The 22614-nt window shown below is 42.3% G+C and overlaps 1 protein-coding gene across 1 annotated transcript in view; it reads right to left on the bottom strand.

Annotated features, from left to right (window-relative positions):
• Positions 1-2538: 2538 nt before the first annotated feature.
• LOC116988362 (serine incorporator 1-like) overlaps positions 2539-22614 on the bottom strand; it is a 30682-nt gene continuing 10606 nt past the window's right edge. The window contains exons 2-10 of the mRNA XM_033045000.1: positions 22046-22207; positions 17726-17913; positions 16271-16350; positions 14299-14436; positions 12621-12790; positions 10699-10789; positions 10352-10502; positions 9447-9659; positions 2539-5187 (exon numbers count right to left, since the gene is read on the bottom strand). Coding sequence (XP_032900891.1) covers positions 5049-5187; positions 9447-9659; positions 10352-10502; positions 10699-10789; positions 12621-12790; positions 14299-14436; positions 16271-16350; positions 17726-17913; positions 22046-22207 — 1332 coding nt within the window. The 3' untranslated portion in view covers positions 2539-5048. The remainder of the gene's footprint in view (positions 5188-9446; positions 9660-10351; positions 10503-10698; positions 10790-12620; positions 12791-14298; positions 14437-16270; positions 16351-17725; positions 17914-22045; positions 22208-22614) is intronic.

The raw sequence follows: 22614 nt of genomic DNA, 5'->3' as shown, positions 1-22614 counted from the left end.
AGTGGGACAGGCAGCACCTCTGGAAAGAAGGAATGGGTGACGATTTGGGTAGAGACCCTTCTTTAGACTGATCCGTTTCAGGTCGAGACCCTTCTTTAGACTGATCCGTTTCGGGTCGAGACCCTTCTTCAGTCTGAAAGCAGGTCTTGAAAATTATACGTGCAATTATATGTACAGAAATAAAAACAATCTTTGGTCAGTGACAGAACCAGGGCCTGTGGTTTAAAAAATATGCACAAATTCCATTAAGGATGCAGGTGAAATATAGTTTAGGGCAGAGTGCTGAGGATGTGGAACACACAAGCAGAGGAGATGATTGAGGAGAACAGTGAAGATGGGTTTAAGGGCAAGCTGGATCGACAAGAGGTTCAGAGAAACCAAAGCATTTTGAATAGGTGTTAAGAACCAAGACCAATGAAGGCTTGTGAGCAGTGCTTCATAATGAAATCTAATCCAATGCATATATTTTCTTATTTAACAAACTATTATCTTTCGAAACAATAACTGTGAAAAGGCAATTGCAACCACTGATTAAATAATATGGACAAGAGCAGCTCCTGCTGGCAGTATCGATGATAACAATGACCAACAAAATAGTTTTTCACAGGGGACGTTTTGCAGTCCAGTTGATTATATCCTCCACAGAACAAAATCCTGACAACTGTGGTGACCGCTAGTAGTGCCTGGACTAGATGAGGCATGAAAATAACTCGGAACCAGCAGCAGGAAGAAATATTTTATCAGGGCGAATTAAGGAGCTATTCAATATTATGATTAGCTATCCTTGGCAATTACTTGAATAAATCAAATGTGGTAACAGCTTTACAGCTGTGATAATATTATCTCTCACAGCCCCAACGTGCCCTCTTCTGGTATGTTTCAGCGCATACTCCCGGGTCACTGCAGATAGAAGGCTCTACCTCCGAGAACTGTGCGTGTGTTGGGAGTACAAAGGCTAAAGGAAGCCATGTGAGGAGAGGGAGACGGAGGGGACAGCTGCAATGGCCGGCTGCAGCTGGGACTTTGCAAATGGCACCAAAACCTGGCGATTCTTGCATATGGACTCAATGGGCTGTTTCTATGCAGTCTGCACTTAGTCGGGGATTGTACTTAAGCATTGCAATAGTCTTACTGAACTGTATGCAAAAACGTAACTTCACTGTACGTGTGATTATAAAGAAGCATTGAAGCACTGGTCAAACCTTTGACCCATTGTCTTGCAGCTTTGGAAGGTCTATGGCAATGATTCCCAACCTGGGGTAAACTTACCCCCAAGGGGCACATTTGTTGATTCGGAATTTGTACATTTTTTTCTCATGGACTGACTGTGTTTGGTTCTGGTATACTGGTATCTCTTCATCATTAGTTGTTCATAAATAAGGGAAATAACATTGTTATGTGCCAGGGGTAAACGCGACAAAAAAGGTTGGGAACCCCTGGTCTATGGAGCAGCTAAATACACAATTTCCCCCAGCTGATACCTCAGGCCCAATACAAAAGCCTACTCTGGAAATAACCTGTTAAGAGCACTATCTCATGTATAATTTACATAACATGCCCGTAGCAGGCACTAGGTTATTGCAAGTCAACAAGTCTGTGGACTTTCATTGTTTAATTTACCTGACTAATTATATCCCTGTACATAACACTTGCACAATGAATAAAGTAGATTGGTTTATTGAGCACATGAGTAGCCATAGGCCCACAGGCCAAAGGTCTAGAGTCCCCACCCACAATGTCACCTGTCCATTCCCTCCACAGATGTTGCCCAACCTGCTGAGTTGTTCCAGCAACTCCCTTCCTGATGTCTCTCTGAAAGTTAAACTGTGTACCTTTGATTGTTTCACAAATCTCATGACAAAAATCTCAAATCTTTCGCTATTTAGAATTCAGACCATTTAACGAGGGAAACTATGTAAGGAAACATTTGAAGTAAAGAAAAAAACCCATTGGCACCCAAAAAGGCAGACAATAAACTCAATCTGAGTTGGTGTTACTGGATTGAAATGAAAAATGTCCTTCCAGTTCAAATGCTGATGGAATAAATTCAACAAACATCTGGTTTCCCCGCTTAAAAGTTCAATCTTCCATCGTAAAGGGAACATGGGGAAATAAAGTCTTTCATGAACATTCGTGAAAAGAAAAAAGAAATCTTTATTGGTCTGACAATACACACATCAGAATCATCTCTAAAAGGAATGAATAATGAGACCAGCGACAAATTGAACATCAATTTCCATTATTCAAAGAAACAAAATTAAATCACTCCTTGCGTCTGCTTTTGAGGCACTTCCTTCAAAGGTCAGCATTAATCTGCTACAGCAAAACGCTCTGTAAAAGGTACCACCGGTGTGCTGAAATGGCCTCTCTCAGTCCATGTTGCCATTGCAATCAGCTTGTTTTCCATAGATGCAATGTGATTCACCATCATCAACAAGTGAGACACAGCAAGATTAGCATCTTTTGAAATAGGCACATTTTTTAGCATTGTAAACCAAACATTACTTTGTCGTGCAAAAATTATTTAATGATTGATTAAAAAAAACCCTTTCAATTACATATAGATAAATCATATAACAACTACATGGATAGCGTTCTATATAAAATGTCATGATCATTCTACATATTAAAAAAATCATTTAGATATTTTCCACAAGACTGATATTTATACATTTAATCTAGTGTTTATAAGAGTTCAGTGTAAGTATCACCAGACCTCACTAGTCTTAGACATGTGGCATAAAAATCAATTAATCTTATTAGCTTATCACAAAATAATTAGCCCAAAACCAACAATGTTGCCGATTCTGATATTTTCCTGATACAATGCTCAAGAGACTAAAAAGCAAAAAGGTTTTTCTCTTCTGTAAATGATTTCCTTTGCAGAGGTGGTGTCAAAATTAAATATCAACTTCCCACGTAGTTTCGTCTACAAGATTGCTCCAAATTCTTTTGAACATGGAATCAGCAACATTGTTATTGTACCCACACGTACCAATATTACATTCTTACCTACCAAGATACCCATTGTGAAAGAGAGCTAAATACTATGTAGAAAACATACTCAATTCAATATATAATGACCTAAAAATCAAACATGTTTTGCTGTTTTTCCTTAGAGACTAGTGTGGGAAGTCACCAACACAAAATACCCAAGCACAAAATTCCACTGTTCATTTGCTTTCAATAGGCCATGCCAGGAACCAGCTGAACTGAATCTTAGATTCTTGGCGCATTTCCATAAAATAACAGCAACATTGGAACCTACAGATCTCTCTCATGCATCAAATACATTTTTACTCTTAACTGAACTGTTAGTGAGAGCTGGGTTTTATTTCCCATTTGCATTCTATGCTGCACGAATATAACGCACAATTCCAAGCATTTCCTATTAATAGCTAAAAATTCCTTTAAAAATGCTTTCTGTCCTATGTCATTCCTGCTATTTATTTCTTGTAAACACTTCAGCTTTTTGCCAACTATTTCATTCCATTTCTCTTGTGCTCGATTTGTAAACAAGGTGGTCTTGGTCCTATCTCTCTACCATTAGCCAGAAAATAAAATGTTTCCTTGATCCGAGTTGTATATTCCTAAAACTATTATAGTTCAAAAAACATTCCTCAAATAAATACTGAAGATATATCCAGAAGCTTCCATGATATGATGAGCATGTTTGATATTATTTAGTGGATACAAGTTATTTCTGCCAAATGCGAGCAGGCAAAATGACAAAATATTTTACTTTTAAAAGCACATCACATTTCTATGACATGATACCTGGGACAGAAGACAGAGTGTGCGCTTTTTTAACATGAAGCAGAGATACAGCAAGAGATGCAGATGCAAGGAATTGCAGGCGCTTGCTTACCAAAAAGCCACAAAGTGCTGGTGAAACACAGCGGGTCAGGCAGCATCTCTGCAGGGCATGGATAGGGGATGTTTCGGGTCTGACGAAGGATCGCGATCTGAAACATCACTTATCCATGTTCTGCAGGGATGCTGCCTGACCTGCTGAGTTACTCCAGCACTGTGTGTTTTCCCTATGTGTAGAGAGAGACTTAGAACATTTGACACATAGTTTACGTAGGAAATGTACAAGTATTATTTAAAATCTTTGGAGATTCTTGAGGAGTACCTCGGCCCCCAATTATACAAAATTACAGGTTTGCAGCTGTAGTTAGAGTATAAAGAGTGAGTTGTGTGTGTGGCCAGGGTGGGGTTAGAATAGGGAACACCAGAAGTCAGGAACAAGTGTATGTTTGGACAGGGGTCCCGACCCGAAACATCACCTATCCATGTTCTGCAGAGATCCTGTAGACACAAAAAGCTGAAGTAACTCAGCGGGACAGGTAGCATTTCTGGAAAGGAATGGGTGACGTTTCAGGTCAAATCCCTTCTTCAGGCAGACTGCGGAGATGACCCACTGAGTTACTCCAGCACTTTGTGTCTCTTTCTTTTAAACAGCGAGGGATGTTCGGCTGGATAGCACAGACATAATCGAGATTCCCTTCAATCACTTTACCATTAAGTGCTCGATGGATATCTAAATAGTCCATGCAAACGTGTTGTAATTATTTTCTCCTGCTGGTGGCAGTATCCCCACTGGCAGATGATAGTAATTACGTACAACGTGGGAATTTTACATCAGTTATCATTATAAATGTAGACGTGGGAATCAGTTACATAAAAAGTAGTGTCCAGTCAGCATTGCAAGACAGTGCAATACGTTACTATGTCTGCCCAAATCATCAGCTTCAAACACTCACATCATAAAGAAAATGATAAAAAGGTTAAACATCCATAAAATGTACAAAAGTCCCAATACAAAGATATGAGAGAAACATAATAAGTATTTGCCTGAAGAAAAAAAACTACTAGCTTAAATCTGGCCTGGAACCTCATTTTTGCAAGTGTCATTTAAGGTTCATTGTTATGATGATAAACCTGAAGAAAACTTTATTTACAGACAAGGCATTGAGTGAATTCAGCTGAAAGACAAAGATACAAAACCAGCAAGAAGTCGAGTATCTCTGGCCTGCACTTGTGCTTTAGGTGAAGTCACGATTCGACAGAATGAGAGGGGCGGTCAGCGTCCACAGGTACAACAGGAGCCCGACCCAGCTGGAGGAGATCTTCACCCAGACTGCTGGCCAGGTACTCTGCAGGGCCGAGTAATCCGAGTTGGGACTAAGCAAACAGGATAGAAGGAATCAAAATAAGTAAAATTCATACACACATCAGTTAATGATAAAAGAAACATGAATGTCGAATGACAGGCTGGTTTCTATTCATTTCTCACCTCACTCAATAGAAAAACAGGCTTTAACAACTCAAGCGTTTAATTTCACCTATACATGTTCGCCAGAGATGCTGCCTGACCCGCTGAGTTACTCTGGCATTTTGTATCTATCTTTAGTGTTTAATTGTCATCTGCAGTGGGACCGGAAAATGCTCACTGCTCCCTCCCTGTGATTCCTGCTGCTCTCTGGCCATAGTCTGGTCTATTTATCAACATGCCAGCTTTTGTCCTGTCCCCACCTCACTTTTCCACCTTTCTCCCTAATATAATCAGTCTGAAGAAGGGTCTCGATCCGAACCGTTGGCTGGCCATTTCCTCCACAGATGCTGCCTGACCCACACTCATCGTTCCTCCAGCACTTTGTGTTTTGTTCAAGATTCCAGCATCTGCAGTGTCTTGTGTCTCAAATTCTCACCTGCTGCAGCTTTATAGGCACATTAGTGGGGTACCGCAAGGCTCAGTTCTGGGACCCCAGCTATTTACAATATATATTAATGATTTGGATGAGGGAATTGAATGCAACATCTCCAAGTTTGCGGATGACACGAAGCTGGGGGGCAGTGTTAGCTGTCAGGAGGATGCTAGGAGGCTGCAAGGTGACTTGGATAGGTTGGGTGAGTGGGCAAATGCATGGCAGATGCAGTATAATGTGGATAAATGTGAGGTTATCCACTTTGGTGGCAAAAACAGGAAAGTAGACTATTATCTGAATGGTGACCGATTAGGAAAAGGGGAGATGCAACGAGACCTGGGTGTCATGGTTCACCAGTCATTGAAAGTAGGAATGCATGTGCAGCAGGCAGTGAAGAAAGCAAATGGGATGTTAGCATTCATAGCAAAAGGATTTGAGTATAAGAGCAGGGAGGTTCTACTGCAGTTGTACAGGGTCTTGGTGACACCACACCTGGAGTATTGCGTACAGTTTTGGTCTCCTAATCTGAGGAAAGACATTCTTGCCATAGAGGGAGTACAGAGAAGGTTCACCAGACTGATTCCTGGAATGGCAGGACTTTCATATGAAGAAAGACTGGATAGACTCGGCTTTTACACGCTGGAATTCAGAAGATTGTGTGTATGTCTGTAGGAAATTGTCTTTGTTTGTATGGCTGTGGAAACGGAATTTCGTTTGAGCCTCACTGAGGCTCAAATGACAATAAATATTGTATTGTATTGTATTGTATTGATTGAGGGGGGATCTTATAGAAACTTACAAAATTCTTAAGGGGTTGGACAGGCTAGATGCAGGAAGATTATTCCCGATGTTGGGGAAGTCCAGAACTAGGGGTCACAGTTTAAGGATAAGAGGGAAGTCTTTTAGGACCGAGATGAGAAAATAATTTTTTACACAGAGAGTGGTGAATCTGTGGAATTCTCTGCCACAGAGGTAGTTGAGGCCAGTTCATTGGCTATATTTAAGAGGGAGTTAGATGTGGCCCTTGTGGCTAAAGGGATCAGGGGGTATGGAGAGAAGGCAGGGATGGGATACTGAGTTGGATGATCAGCCATGATCATATCGAATGGCGGTGCAGGCCCGAACGGCCGAATGGCCTACTCCTGCACCTATTTTCTATGTTTCTATTAATTGGTTACATGCACATCAGATGAGCAAAAACACAAGAAATATGAAAAATATAGTTGTACCTTCCCTACTATATTTGTGTTTAAGTCATCCATTTACAAATTCAAAAGTCCGATGAGTACTATTGCAGTATAAATAGTACTGCTTGCCTAAGGAGCAGCTAAACACAGCACTCATTCCATCTGCAGTACCTTCAGGTAACTGGCCATTCATCACAAAATACATCATTATTGGGTGGCACGATGGCACAGCTGGTAGAGTTGCTGCCTCACAGTGCCGGAGACCCAGATTCGATTCTGACTTCAGGTGCTAACTGTGCGGAGTTTGCACATTTTCACCGTGACCACGTGGGTTCCCTACTGGAGCTCCAGTTTCCTCCCACTTCTCAAAGACCTGCAGGTTTGGAGGTTAATGGGGCTCTGTAAATCGCCCATAGAATGTAGGGAGCGGATGCGAAACTGGGATAACATAGGACTAGTGTGAACAGGTGATCGGTGGTCAGCGTGGACTCGGTGTGCCGTAGGGTCTGCTTCCATGCTGTATCTCTAAAACTAACCAGACTTCTCAGACCAGGTCTAATTTTGTTCTGATCTGACATGCACACATAGACTATCTATCAAGATGAGTCTTTGCAGAGCAAGGCAGAGCAATAATCCCAGGAATTATATTTTATATGTTCCTTTAAACTGGAGCTGCTGAGACTAATTAACCCAGCCATAATAAATAATTAATAAACCGTGTGTCCAGTCTCTGATGCATGTGGTTTACAGATGCACTGAGTGAAGAGTGGGGTAACAATAACAGCTGTGAGCTAAGCCATGGAAGTGTTTTGTAGAAATAATCAAATTTTTGCACTTTGCATCCTCCTGTAGAAATACTGACTCACTGAAGTGCCCCAGCTTCACAGAACAATCATCAGACTGACATTTTACAGCTTGCTCCTTCAACCCTTGTTCTTGTAAGGGCGGCACGGTGGCTCAGTGGTAGAGTTGCTGTCTTACAGCACCAGAGTTCCCGGGTTCGATCCTGGCCACGGTTGTTCTCCGTACGGAGTTTGTACGTTCTGTCCGTGACCTACATGAGTTTTCTTGGGTGCTCCGGTTTCCTCCCACACTCCAAAGACATACAGGTTTGTAGGTTAATTGGCTTCGGTAAAATTGTAAATTGTCCCTAGTATGTAGGATAGTACTAGTGTGCGGGGATTGCTGGTCGGTGTGGACTGGGTGGGCTGAAGGACCTGTTTTCCTCACTGTATCTCTAAAGTCTAAAGGAGCTTATTTTAAAGGGGTGTACTATCTGTGGTGGGCTTTAGGGATTTAATGACAGAAAAGAGGCTATATAATGGAGATTTTCTTCTGATTTTTACAAGATGCGGAAAGATACTGAAGACCTGGGTAGCATAGCCAGCCTCGCTCTGATCCAATCTATACATGAACCACAAACCCATCTGCCCAGCCACAGGGTTTAAACCAGGATCTGCAGTTCCTTCCTACACGCAGGGTTAGTTAGTTTAGTCTATTGCCACGTACACCAATGTACAGTGAAAAGCTTTTGGTTGCTTGCTATCCAGTCAGCAGAAAGTCTATCCATGATTACATTTGAGCCACCCACAGTGTTCAGATACAGGATAAAGGGAATAGTGCAAGGTAAAGTCCGATTGAAGATTGTCCGAAGATCTCCAATGAGGTAGATGGTAGTTCAGGATCGTTCGCTAGTTGTTGATTGGACGGTTCAGTTGCCCGATTACAGCTGGGAAGAAACTGCCTCTGAATCAGGAGGTAGACAAAAAATGCTGGGGAAACTCAGCGAGTGAGGCAACATCTATGGAGACAAGGAGTAGGCCACGTATCGGGTCGAGACCCTTCTTCAGAATCTGAACTGAACTGAATCTGGAGGTGTGCATTTTCACACTTCTGTACTTCTTGCCTGATGTGAGAGGGGAGAAGAGGAAGTGACCAGGGTGAGACTAGTACTTGATTATGCTGGTGGCCTTGCTGAGGCAGAAGTGAAGTGTGGATGGGATTAATGAAAGGGAGGTAGACAAAAATGCTGGAGAAACTCAGCGGGTGCAGCAGCATAGATGCTGCAGCACCCGCTGAGTTTCTCCAGCATTTTTGTCCACCTTCGATTTTCTAGCATCTGCAGTTCCTTCTTAAAAACTTAATGAAAGGGAGGTTGGGTTGTGGGATGGTCGGGGCTGCGTCCACAATTCTCTGCTATTATTTTGCGGTCTTGGCTGTAGCTGTTCCCAAACCACGCTACGATGCATCCCAATAAAATGCTTTCTGCGACGCATCTGTAGAAGTTGCTGAGAGTTGTTGAGGACATGCCGAACTTCCCAAAGCCTTCTAAGGAAGTAGAATTGTAAATTGTCCCAAGTGTGTAGGATAGTGCTAGTGTTATGGGAACCATTGGTCGGCGTGGACTCGGTGGGCCGAAGGGCCTGTTTCTATGCTGTATCTCTAAACTAAACCAAACCCTTGTTCTGATAACCCGTGATCTTCAGTTTTACCTAGATTGCGACACAGCGGAAAGCGCCATTATTGATTTTAGCAAAGATGGATGTACCTGTACCAGTTGGTCAGTGTCATCATGATGTACAGAGATGCCAGGAGTAGGCAGAAGTGGAAAAACGAGTAACTGTACGTGACTGCATCCTGCTCGTTGTCCACTGCCCGATGTCCCCCATCCTCGCCGGGAGAAGAGAATTCAGTCAGTGCCCCTTCACCTTCTTCAGTCATCATCAGCTTATTCACCTGAGCATTGGTGGAAGATCGGATGCTGCAGGACGTGAAGGGAAAAGAAAGGACCATCAAGGAAGGCAGTTCAAGGAAGAACAAAGAACTGCGTATGCCGATTTATTTTTTAAAAAGGACACTATGTGGGGGAGTAACTCAGCGGGACAGGCAGTGTCTCTGGAGAACGTGGATGGGTGACGTTTCGGGTTGGGACCTTTCTTCAAATCCGATACGTTAACTATCAAAGTGCTCCAGAGACACTGCCTGACCCGCTGAGTTACTCCAGCGCTTTGTGTCTTTAGTTGAAGAAAGAATGCAAGATGTATCATTAAACCCGAACCTTCGGTTTGCTGACTACTCAACCTTTAACTTTACTCAAGAAGGAACTGCAGATGCTGGAAGATCGAAGGTACACAAAAATGCTGGAGAAACTCAGCGGGTGCAGCAGCATCTATGGAGCGAAGGAAATAGGCAACGTTTCGGGCCGAAACCCTTCAGGAAGGAAATAGGTAACATTTCGGGCCGAAACCCTTCCGGGTTTCGGCCCGAAATGTTGCCTATTTCCTTCGCTCCATAGATGCTGCTGCACCCGCTGAGTTTCTCCAGCACTTTTGTCTACCTTCAATTTTCCAGCATCTGCAGTTCCTTCTTAAACGGTTAAGAAGTATTAATGGTCCTTCTATTTGAAGGAAACGGTTTAAAATAATAAAAAATGGAAGGCATGCAGGAACTGACCTTGAATAAAGCACACAAATGAGAAAGATGACCAATCCGACAATGCTCTGGGCATCCCACCACTGGACCACTTGATCGGGAGGTGTTGCAGTGGTTGAATTGCTGGTCGTTTGATGAACGATGCTCAGCAAGCTGGGGTTACAATTTCTGTCTGTGGAGGATGGAAAAAATTGTGTTTAAAAAAAGGACGCTGGCATGGACGAGTTGGGCCGAAGGGCCCGTTTCCGTACCGTAGGACTCTAATGATTCTAAAATGTTTAAAACTGTAGAAATGCTGAAGCAGCTATATATTTAACAATAGTCTTGTTCATCCTACTACAGATATAATGCTGCCAAGTTAAACTTACCAGGTTCATTGGTCATGGCTGACCAAGTCACATACATTGTATACAGAGTAATGACAGAAGCTTGTAACAAGCCTGAATGCGGTTGAGATTCCTGAGGTAATAAAACAAAGAAATAAAACAATGAGTGAATAGAAAAGCTTAAATTCTGCATATAACTAATTCTATACTGAAAATATTAGGGAACACTTTGGAAAAGATAAAATGTGTATATTTCTATAAGATCCCCCCTCAATCTTCACTAGAATTTAGAAGATTGAGGGGGGATCTTATAGAAACTTACAACATTCTTAAGGGGTTGGACAGGCTAGATGCAGGAAGATTATTCCTGATGTTGGAGAAGTCCAGAAGGAGTCACAGTTTAAGTATAAGAGGGAAGTATTTTAGGACCGAGATGAGAAAATCATTTTTTACACAGAGAGTGGTGAATTTCTGCCACAGAAGGTAGTTGAGGCCAGTTCATTGGCTATATTTAAGAGGGAGTTAGATGTGGCCCTTGTGGCTAAAGGGATCAAGGGGTATGGAGAGAAGGCAGGTATGGGATACGGAGTTGGATGATCAGCCATGATTCGAAGGGCCAAATGGCCTACTCCTGCACCTATTTTCTATGTTTCTATATCTGCATCTTCAATCAGGTCAATCATTGACTGCATTAATATAAAAAGGAAACACAAAAAGAAGTTAAATCAAATATGAACATAATAACAAGGAACAGCAAATGTTGGTTTCTACCAAAGGAAGACATAAAATGCTGGAGTAACTCAGCAGGTCAGGCAGCATCTGATCCAGAGATACAGCCTGACCTAGAGTTACTCCAGCATTCTGCGGCTTTCTTTTATATCAAACATTTATGGGTGGGCGGCGCGACTCTCGTCAGCAGCGGCCTCTGCAGTCCGTCTGCGTTTTTATTATTTTATGTCTTATGTTTTTATGTAGTTTTTGTTATTTTTGTTGGGGTATGTGTGTGGGGGGGTGGGGGTGGGGGGGGGGTGGGGGTAACTTTTAAATCTCTCCCTACACGGGAGACCCAACCTTTTCTTTGTCGGGTCTCCGTTGTCGTTGGGGCTGCAACGAGGAGCGGCCTCCAACAGGAAGACCGGGGGCTGTGGTGCCGACTACTCACCTCACCGTCGCGGAGCTGGCCGAGTCCAGAGCGGGTGGAGCTGTGGTGGACGCTGCTGTGGCCCGACCTCCGGAGATTCGGTGGCTGCAGCTGCGGGTTTGGCGGACAGTGACACCGGGAGCCCGCGGGTCACTGGAGGGAGTCCGCTTTTCAGGGCTCCCGCAACGGCGACTTCTCCCGCCCGAGTTGCGGGGTTGAAGAGCTCCAGGAGCGGGGCCTTACAGCACCGCCCCGCGCGGCTTGGAATGGCTGCGGGTCTCTGCGAGCGCGCGCCGGGGGCTCTAACATCAAGACCCGGTGTGCGCCCTTGCATCACCCGGTGTGGCTTTAATGGCCACGGGACAATTCGCCATCGCCCGCCGGGGGCTTTGACTTTGACTCTGACATCGGGGGGGGGAGAGCAGTGGAGAGATAAGTTTTTTTGGCCTTCCATCACAGCAATGTGATGGATGTTTATGTAAATTATGTTGTGTCTTGGGTCTATTTGTTTGTAATGTATGGCTGCAGAAACAACATTTCGTTTGGACCTCAAGGGGTCCAAATGACAATAAATTGAATTGTATTGTATTGAATTGTATTGTATCCACATTGCTTGCGCTGGATTCAGTTTTATAGGGCAGTTGTCAAATGTTGATTATGTTTCTATTATAATAAATCACCTTCTACTGATACGGTGGCTTTACTTAGGCAAAACATCCCAAGACCTTTCAGAGCAAGAAGCTCAAAAATCATGAAACAGTTGTTGAATTATTCATAAGTCATTCACATCATGGTTTCAAATCCATATATTATGTTTTCCTACCTGAACCTTGGGTAGAACGGACACGATGGAGACAATGATGCAGAAGATGAGATTCAAACTTATGAAGGTTTTATTTATGGCACAGGCATCAGGCTTAGTGTAAAACACATAGAAAAGCACCACTGCTGCCAGGGACACAATGTAGTTGAAAGCGGTGCAGAAAAATAAAGCTGCAACAAAGGAGGGAAGACGATGTGTAAGTGGAGTTAGTCATCCCAAAGGTATTGGCAACCCGTTTTTGGGAGGGGGGGGGGGGGGGGGGGTTTAAAATGCAAATTATCCAAAACCAACCTCTCCCCTTAACTGTCTTTCCACACTACTGAACTGAATGGAGTAGCTGAACTGACCTGCCACAGCTACAGAAGACAGATTTCTCAGGCTAAGTGCTGAATAAGTGCCAGGTTTCACATTGAATCGGCGTAGAGTGCAGTCAGGGTGAACGTTAGGGAAAATGGACAGGACAGGTTTAGAGGGACGTGGGCGAAAAGCAGGCAGGTGGGTCCAGGGTCGATGGGCCATGTTGGTCGGCGTGGGAAAGTTGGGTCGAAGCTGTACGTCTCTAAAGTCTATGACTGTAAAACTGGCACAAGTTCATTCAGCATTCTGCACAATTGCGCAGAGTCATGAATGTTTGCACATTGGGCGGCAAAATCCAGCAGCTCCAAAAATAACTGTGGGCTCTTCAATGCAACTTTCGAACCACTGCAATCATTACAAACTTGGGATCTCCGGAGAACATTGAAATCTTGATGGAAGTCATTAAAGAGGAAAAACAGGGGCATTGAGTATAAGAGTCAGGATATCCTGCTGCTGCTTTATAGGAATCTGGTTATGCACTTTTGGAGTATTGTGTGCAGTTCTGGTCACCACATTGCAGGAAGGATGGGGAGGTTTTGGATAGGGTGCAGAGGAAGTTCACCAAGACTATCATTTACCAATGAAGCCTGGATTTGTGGGTATTAGTTGCAGGGAGCAGTTAGACAGATTTGAATTGTTTTCTTCGGAATGCCGGAGGTTGCGGAGAGACCTGATAAAAGTCAATAAAATTTGCGAGGGGAATATTCAGAATTGACAGTCAGAACATTTTTCCACAGGATGGAAAAATCAAATACTTGAAGGCATAACTTCAGGGTGAGAGGGCCAAAGCTTAAAGGAAGTGTTCGGAGATTTTTTTTTTACATTGACGATGGCGAGTGCCTGGAACGCAGGCAGGGTGGTTAAGGCAGATATGATAGTGGCATTTATGAGATTTTTGGATAGGCACATGGAAATGGAGGGATATGGATTATATGCAGGGAGATAAGAGTTAGTCTTGGCATCATGTTCGGCACAGACACAGTAGATAGAGCCCGTTCTAGTGCTGTACTATTCCATGTACAACCAATGAATTAAAAATTAATCAAAAACTGCAGATTACATGGAATTAATTCTCTAAGCAACAAGATTACAGAATGATAGGAACTGCATCCACGGTTCCAGTGTAATAGGCTCTAAATCTCAGCTGCTCTGTCCTGGAAAGACATTTAGCTTTCGGTACAAGTGAGGATTAATGAAAAGGGATCTGACCTGCTTCCAGGTAGCTAACCACTGAGTAAATGAGGTTCGGCAGAAAATGTCACATCAAGCACGCTCATAATAATAATCGAAGGAATAAAATAGTTGATTTATCTTTACTTACCAGCATACCAGCATCTGCCGTTTCCCTCTTCCATGTTCTCAACCCAGGACTGGGTCCAGGAGTGAGCAAAGTCGATGAGAAGAATCAGCTGGATGATGATAAAGCAGAAAGCTCCAACCACACCAAAGTAGAACCAGACTGGGGGGGGGGGGAAACAATGACAAAATAACCGGTAAGCAAAGACAATATCATCAAAGCAACAGACAAAAGCAACATGCAGTGATATAGCAAAACACATAACTGGGACGATTTTCTGCCGTGCAGAGCCAGCTGATCATTGACGGTGATCATCTGATCTGCTGAATTTGTCTTCAGGAGTTTTGACATTAAAATATAAATCGATTTGTATTCCTTCTCCTGATTTGGCAAATGCTTTTGAAAACTGAGATCTTGTGGATATTGGCTGCATTCCTGTGGATAAAGGATTGAGCGGCACGATGGCACAGCAGGAGAGTTGCTGCCTTGCAGCGCTGGTGACCCAGGTTCGATCCCGACTACAGGCACTGTCTGTACAGAGTTTGTACGTTCTCCCAGTGACCAAGTAGGTTTTCTCCAAAATCTTCGGTTCCTTCTCACACTCCGAAGACGTGCGGGATTGTTGGTTAATTGGCTTGGTATATGCGTAAATTGTATAACTTGGTATAACTGTAAATTGCCCCTAGTGTGTGTAGGATGGTGTTAATGTGCGGGGATCGCTGGTCGGTGCGAAGGGCCTGTTTCCGCGCTGTATCTCTGATCTAAACTGAAAGGAGCAGAGCATAACAACAGCATTAGGTCAAAGAATCAGAGTTGTACAGTTCAGAAGCAGGGTCTTTGGCTCAACACGTCCAAGCTGATCTTTTTATGCATTCACACTAATCCCCTTTGCCAACATTAGGTTCCTATTCTTTGATGCCTTACCTATTCAAGTGCCCGTCTATATGTCTCTTTAATGTAACGATTGTATGTGATTCAACCACCAACACTGGCAGCAAGTTCCAGGTATCAACCACTGTAGTAAACAAACTCTTCAAACCCCCTTAAAAATTTCTCTTCTTACCTTTATGCTCTCTTTTGATGCTTCTACCATGACAGAAAAGATTCTGACTCTTCACCCCATCCATGTTTACTAATTTTATATATCTCTATCAAACCGCCTCTCAGCTTTATTCACTCCGGTGAAAACAAACCCAGCTGATCTAATCTCTCCCTATTGACTAAAGACCTCCAATCCAGGCAACATCTGGTGAATCTTCTCTGCACTCTTTCCTACAGTGTGGCGACCAGAACTGCACACAATATTCCAAGTGCAGTCTGACTAGTGTTTTGTAAAACTGCAATACAACATCCCAACTTTTACACTGACTGCCACAATGCATGAGGGCAAGCATGCCATGCGCCACCTTCATCACCCTATCTATCTACCTTGCCATATTCAGGTCCATCTGCACATCAATATTCCCTAGCACCTTACCACTTACTGAGCATGTCCTACCCCTTTTTGATTTCCCAAAACGCATCACCTCACACTTGCCAGGATTAAAGTCCACCCACCCATGATCTGCCCAACTCTCCATTTGACCTAAATCTTGAATATTCCTCAACAACTTTCCACCAACTTTCATATCATCCGCAAACTTACTAATCATTTAGTCGTTCAAGCCTGTTCCACCATAGATTGCATTGGGAGAGAGAGAAAAAAAAATTGGCTATTAGGCTCTAGGTTTTTTTTTTAGACATATTTCATCCCTATTTTATTCGTGGAGATGCAATTATAAAGAGTCTGGCTATCATCAAACTTTCATTTTGAGCTTTCACAACTGAAGATTAAACATGTGATCCATCTAATGATGATTTTGGTTAAACCTCTCGTGAAGTAGATAAATGATTGCTTGCATATTTTATATTTATTTTTCATACAGCCACAAGATAGATTAGTACATGAAAAACTTTTATAGAAAAGTTTATTACAGAAGGATGATTTTCACAATACCTGTTGTAAATGTTCCATCAGGAATGAAGAAGGCACCAACAGTGATTCCCACCAAGGCCAGGAATTTGAAGAACCAGAACCTAAAAGAGTCATTCGAGGCGTTATGTTCTCAAATGAAATATGCTTATTGCCACCAAGAGGATAATGCACCAAATCAGTGTGCTTACAATAGTAATGCCCCGTCCCACTTAGGAAACCTGAACGGAAACCTCTGGAGACTTTGTGCCTCACCCAAGGTTTCCGTGCAGTTCCCGGAGGTTGCAGGTGGTTGCTGGAGGTTGCAGGTAGTGGAAGCAGGTAGGGAGACTGACAAAAACTTCCGGGAACCGCACGGAAACCTTGGGTGGGGCGCAAAGTCTCCAGAGGTTTCCGTTCAGGTTTCCTAAGTGGGACAGGGGCATAAGAGTGCACACAAGTAAATAGGTGCAGGAGTAGGTCACCTGGTCTCTCAAGGCACTCAGTATGATAGACACAAACTGCTGGAGTAACTCAGCGGGATAAGCAGCTTCTCCGGATAGAAGGAATGGGTGACGTTTCGGTCTCAGTATGATCGTGGCTGATCAATGCTTTATTCCTTAGCGCCACATCATTTCATACATATGTCCTACCTCTATTTGATTTCCCAAAACACATCACCTCACATTTGCCAGGATTAAATTATATCTGCCTAACTTTCCATCTGATCTAAATCTTGAATATTCTTCAACAACTAATCCACGCTGGCCTCAACTCCTCCCCTGCGGCAGTTCCAAATAAATATTGGAAATACTGAAGAAATGAAGTGTTGTCTATCTACACCATTAACATTTCTAATGATCTAGCCCCCACCATCCACTGGGGCAGAGAATTCCAGAGATTCACTGCTCCCCGAGACAAGACATTTCTACGCACTACTGCTTTAAATCGTCTGATAACCAGATCAGAAGTGGTGTGGCGATTAGAGCTACTGCGTCTCCGTGCCAGTGACCCAGGTTCAATCCTGACCAATGGCGCTGTCTGCGTAGAGTTTGCCCGTTCTCTTGTTTAGTTTATTTTAGTTTAGAGATACAGCTCGGAAACAGGTCCTTCGGCCCGCCAAGTCTGCACTGACCAGTGATCCCCACACATTAACACTATCCTACAGCAGGCAAATTGGCACATGATTTAAACTGTACTTAACATCATTGGCTGTAAAATGCTTCTGGACACATTGAAGTTGTGAAGGGTGCTATGTAGTTTCAAGTCCTGCTTTCATCTTTGATCTTAACTAAATTCTAAATCAGCCAATTCTCCATTTTCTGACGTAACTGCCTTTGCCAAATTATTATGCTATTTCTGTTGCTGTACACTTGAAAGAATGATTTTTGTGAACTACATCTCTAATGTAAATCAGATCTGGAAAATTACTCAAATTCTCTCTCTCTGATGTTGTTACTAAAGATGATAAACAAACAGATTCCATCTTAAGTGACTCACCCATTCTGTAGAGCTCCTCTTGGCCCTTTACTGCTTTTCACTTGGATCATTAATACAGCAAACAGGAAGAAGAAAGCAGCCATGGCAAAGCACATGCGGTAAACAGATTTATAACCCACGATGACATTACAGTTAACACGACCCTCGATGAAGGGAATACTCGAACTTCCTTCACAAAATCCAGGAAGCTGAAACAAGAGGTTTTAAAAATCAATATTATTAAGAGGAAGTTTTCTTTTTTTTTTTAATTGTAGACAACAACTTACAATCTCCACTTAAAACAGCTTATTCTGTATCTTTGAGATATACATTTGCATGTTTTAAGAATAAATCCACAAACAAACAATGGTTTAAGAACTCCTCTCATTGTAACAAGATGCAACACTAAAGTTAAAAAAACCCTACACAGATGCCAGGAAGAGATACAGCTTGACATGTTTACAAAAGCCGGTTGTTTTTTAAATGGTTATCATTGGAGTTTAAATTAATTGAATGTGCAAATGTTGATTGTAATGTTCTGTATTATACCCGATTTATTATGGAATATATTAAATATCAAAATTTAAAACTTCTGCACGATTTGCACATGGAAACTAGATGGTGTTTTCAAATTAATTTCTAGGCACATGTATCTGTTGTCTTAAATATAGGCTTATATCCATTTGATTAAAAACTCAAGAATTTTTAAGCATGCTTTATCATTTTGGAGTTGGAGTTTAGAATTTCTGCTGCCATGTGGTATTGAGTAGAATGTGCCATGACACGTGTGGTATTGAGTAGAATCTGGCAGAAATCAGTTACAGGAACGTCATGCATACTCACATCAAACCTCAAGAATGGTGTGGAAATAGAAGATACTTTTAAATTAAAAAAGACACAAACGCAGGGAGCTATTGAGCAGTTAGCTTGACGCAGGAAATAAACCAAAAACGTTATTCTTCTCTATTCTTGATAGCGAGGAAAAAACATCAAATGAAAGTTACCAAATAAATATAGTCAAGGCAAATAAATGATTTCTTATGACAGTTAAAATCTCTATGGCATTCGAATGTTTTTTTTTTAATCGTGTTATTGAGGAAGTGACTGTGTTCAAGTGTAGACATTTTGTTTCACTGTGACAACCTTGGAGATATGAAAACTTGCATAAAAATAAAAATCACGTTAATATTAGAAAATGAAACAAACAATAAAACACAGGCATCCATAAGCATGCATGCTCTTTGGGACAAAAGTTCTTGTTCCTCCATGACTATATAATGGGCAGGTGATGATTATATTAAAGCTGCTAATTTTATTAGTACTGTTGGGTGATGTACAAAAAAGACCAAAGCACATTGATTTTGCAAGGAATCCGGGTATACATGTATATGAAAAAGAGAGGTAGCACGCAAGTTCAGCTCATAATTCAAAAGGCATATGGAATGCTGGCCTTTAGTGCAAAGGAATGGAGTGCTGATGTAGGAATGTACAGAATGCAGCTGAAACAAATGGGATTATTCCACAGAGGTTTGGCCACCAGATTTAAGGAACATTACTCTTGCACTAGAGACAGTTTAAGGAAGGTTCATTTGACTGATGCCTGGGGAGAAGTTGTTGCATTAGGAGAAACACGTCAAGCCTGGACTCATTGGAGTTTAGAAGAATAAAAGGTAATCTTACACAGGGAGGTTTGACAAGATGGATGCTACGAGGAATGTCTCCCCTCTTGGGAGAATGGATCAAAGCCACTGGAATTCTCTACCCCATGGAGATATGAGGTGGGCGTGGGACATCAAATATATTCAGGCTCGAGAGGGAGAGAGAAGTATTTGGATGACAGAGGTATTGAGGGTTATGGGGAACAGGAAGGAAAGTGAAAGTGAAGCCAAGATCAAATCGGCTATAAATTTATTGAATGACCAAGCAGCATCAAGGAACTATTTGTCATATTCCTGGTCTTTTTACATACGTTCTAACATAGTGCTGTTGAAACCAAGTAGATGAACAAGACTAGACGAGATATTGCTTAAATATCTCGTATTCCTCGTATGTCGCAAAACATACTTGGCTAATAAAGTATGATTATGATTAAAAATGTGTACTCTTTCAGAAAATTTAAAACCTGTTTATAATGGATGGGTGCCATTTGGCATGAAGCCAAAAGGTTTGGGCATGACTTCAGTGCAATGGTTTAGCTGAACTGAGCTAAAGTGGAAGCACTAATTAATGCTGCAAAACTTCTCTAGGAAATTTGATTACAGGACAATACATGCTTACCTCACTCTTCTAAAACTAAAAAAACAAGACCATGTGTCATTTTGAACATTTTGGGTTTTGTTTTTTTTAAATTGATTGACTGTTGGAAATTTGCAGCATTGCAAGTCCCAAAAGAACTGCAGAATACAGAGCTCTGATGCTGAGCACTAAAGATCAATCAACAATTATCCCAAAACACGAGCAACAAAACATTTAGGATTACAAAGATGTAACATTTTCTCCCATGTATGATCTACCAACAAAATTATTGATGCACTGGAATTGGTTCATACTCCTGAAGGTCTCCATGCTCGCTCTCAAGAGCTCATTATGTCATCATTTTTCGTACATCAAGCCAACAACACCAAGGATCATTTGTTACCACTGATTTTCTTTTCCAGTCATTGGGTAGTACCACATAGAAACAGGCACTTCAGCCCATCAAATCCATGCTGCCCATCAAGAACACAATAACCCCATTTGGTTTTTCCCTCTTTCCCACAACTTCAGATAGATTCTACCACCATGGGTGATTTGCAATGGCTGATTAACCAACCATCTAGTATAACTACGAGGCATTGGAGGTATCAGAGCACCCAGAACAAACCCAGGCAGTAATCCAGGGCGACACAATGGTGCAGCGGTAGAGTTTTTTCCTCACAGTGCTTACAGCACCAGATACTGGGTTCGATCCCGACTACGGGTGCCGTCTGTACGGAATTTGTACGTTCTCCCTGTGACCGCGTGTGTTTGTCGGTTAATTGACCTGGTATAAATGTAAAATTGTCCCTAGTGCGTGTAAGATAGTGTTAATGTGTGGGCATCATTGGTTGGTACGGACTTGGTGGGCCGAAGGACCCGTTTCCGAGCTGTATCTCTAAACTAAAATAAACTAAACAAGAGAACGTGCAAACTCTACACAGACAGCGCCAAAGGTCAGGATTGAACCTGGGTCGCTGGCACGGAGACGCAGTAGCTCTAACCGCCACACCACTTCTGATCTGGTTATCAGACGATTTAAAAGCAGCCCATCCAAACCATCCAAATGGTGATGGGCTGGTGGTGTAGCTTGAACAAACAGACGAGTCTTCATATAACACTCCTCACATTTTTAAGATATTTAATTAAAGCTGCTGTTAGCTAATGTATGGAGATAAACACAGTGCCAAACCTACAGAGCAAGTTCTCACAAACACCAATCATCAATATGGTTTGCTTACATTGGTTGGTGTGTGCTATCACATGAACTGCCTCATCATCTTTGGGATATCTTTTTTCTGCACCTGGCCTCAATCTAATATTTCATATCAATATCACTGGCACATGGGATTTGCTTAGTAGTACGATCCTCAAGTGTCAGTCTGGATCGTGCACTCAATTCCTGCAGTGCATCTTAATCTGTGGCAAACTCAATTTAAAAAGCATTATAACCAGCATTTGTTTATTAGGGGAAATAAATTTGTCAGTGATTGAAGCTAAGTTGGCATTCGTCCACCAGCGAGAGGCGATAGTGCAGCTTTGACGCTATTCGGTTTGGGAGAGGGAAATGTTTCATTTGTGGTTGCATTTCCTGTTGTGGCTGACCTTGATGGGCAGAACTTCCCACAACTTGCATAGGTGACATTGTTTCTGTCCGTTGGATTGGAGAGTGTGTTGCCATTGATCATTATGGCCTCCAGGTCTTTGAACCACAAGCTGTTGTAGTGCTTACCTGGGGGTCCTTTCTCCACCTCCTCTGATCCTCAGCAGCCACTTCCCAGTTGTCAGTGCTAACGTTGTTTGAGCCACTGTGCATTTTTGGCAGTGTCTCCTCCCAGGAGCTTGGATTGATGCTCAACTGTGACATTCAACATGTTTGAATGCTCAGTTACCATTTCATAAACTATTTTCCTAGATGGCATTATTCATTAAAAGTTGACACCAACTAGAAAAGATGGGCTCAGGTACCTGGGCTCAAACAAAATGCAAAGTTATCTTTGAGTGAGATACTTGTAGATTATTGCTCATCAAAAGGATAATACAATATGTGTCACAACCTCCTGAAGAGATGATGAGATGTTTGTGTATGATTTTATATAAGTGTACCTTTCTCAGTTCGGTCTCTATCCCAGGTACTATCATGATGACCGAGACAGCTGTTCCAAGCAGCAAGAAGAAGACATAGAGGAGGCGAGTCATCACAGAGTTCTTGGTCGAAGGACAGCAGCCAGAAAGTAGACATGGTGCACTCCCGCACAGGCAAGAAGCCTAAAACAGAAAATATTATCAACATTATAACTCAATATAACTTTCAATACCAGTTTATAAGTTAATAACAGTGGTGCACCCGGTGCTAGAGTTTCCACCCACATGATAAAGATATGCAGGTTTGTAGGTCAACTGCCCCAAAGTGTGAAGGGAGTGTATGAGAAAGTGGAAAGAACGAGTGTGTAAACAGGTTATCGATGGTCGGAATGGACTCGCTGGCATGAAGGGCTGCATTTATTTAATCAAACAAACAAGCAAAAACTTGCATTAAGTTGTGCCTTGACTCAACAAAAATCACAGAAATAATGGCCCACTTTTTACAGATCCGCATGGAAGTCTTCTTCTTTCCTGTCCATTTTCCATGTTTCAAATGTTGACATGGCTGACATCGCCCGTCCTGAAAAGGA

The sequence above is a fragment of the Amblyraja radiata genome, chromosome 27 (genome assembly GCF_010909765.2).
Source record: "Amblyraja radiata isolate CabotCenter1 chromosome 27, sAmbRad1.1.pri, whole genome shotgun sequence".
Classification (NCBI taxonomy): Eukaryota; Metazoa; Chordata; class Chondrichthyes; order Rajiformes; family Rajidae; genus Amblyraja; species Amblyraja radiata.
The sequence above is the reverse complement of the archived record's forward strand: the minus strand, read 5'-3'. Positions and strand labels throughout refer to the sequence as shown.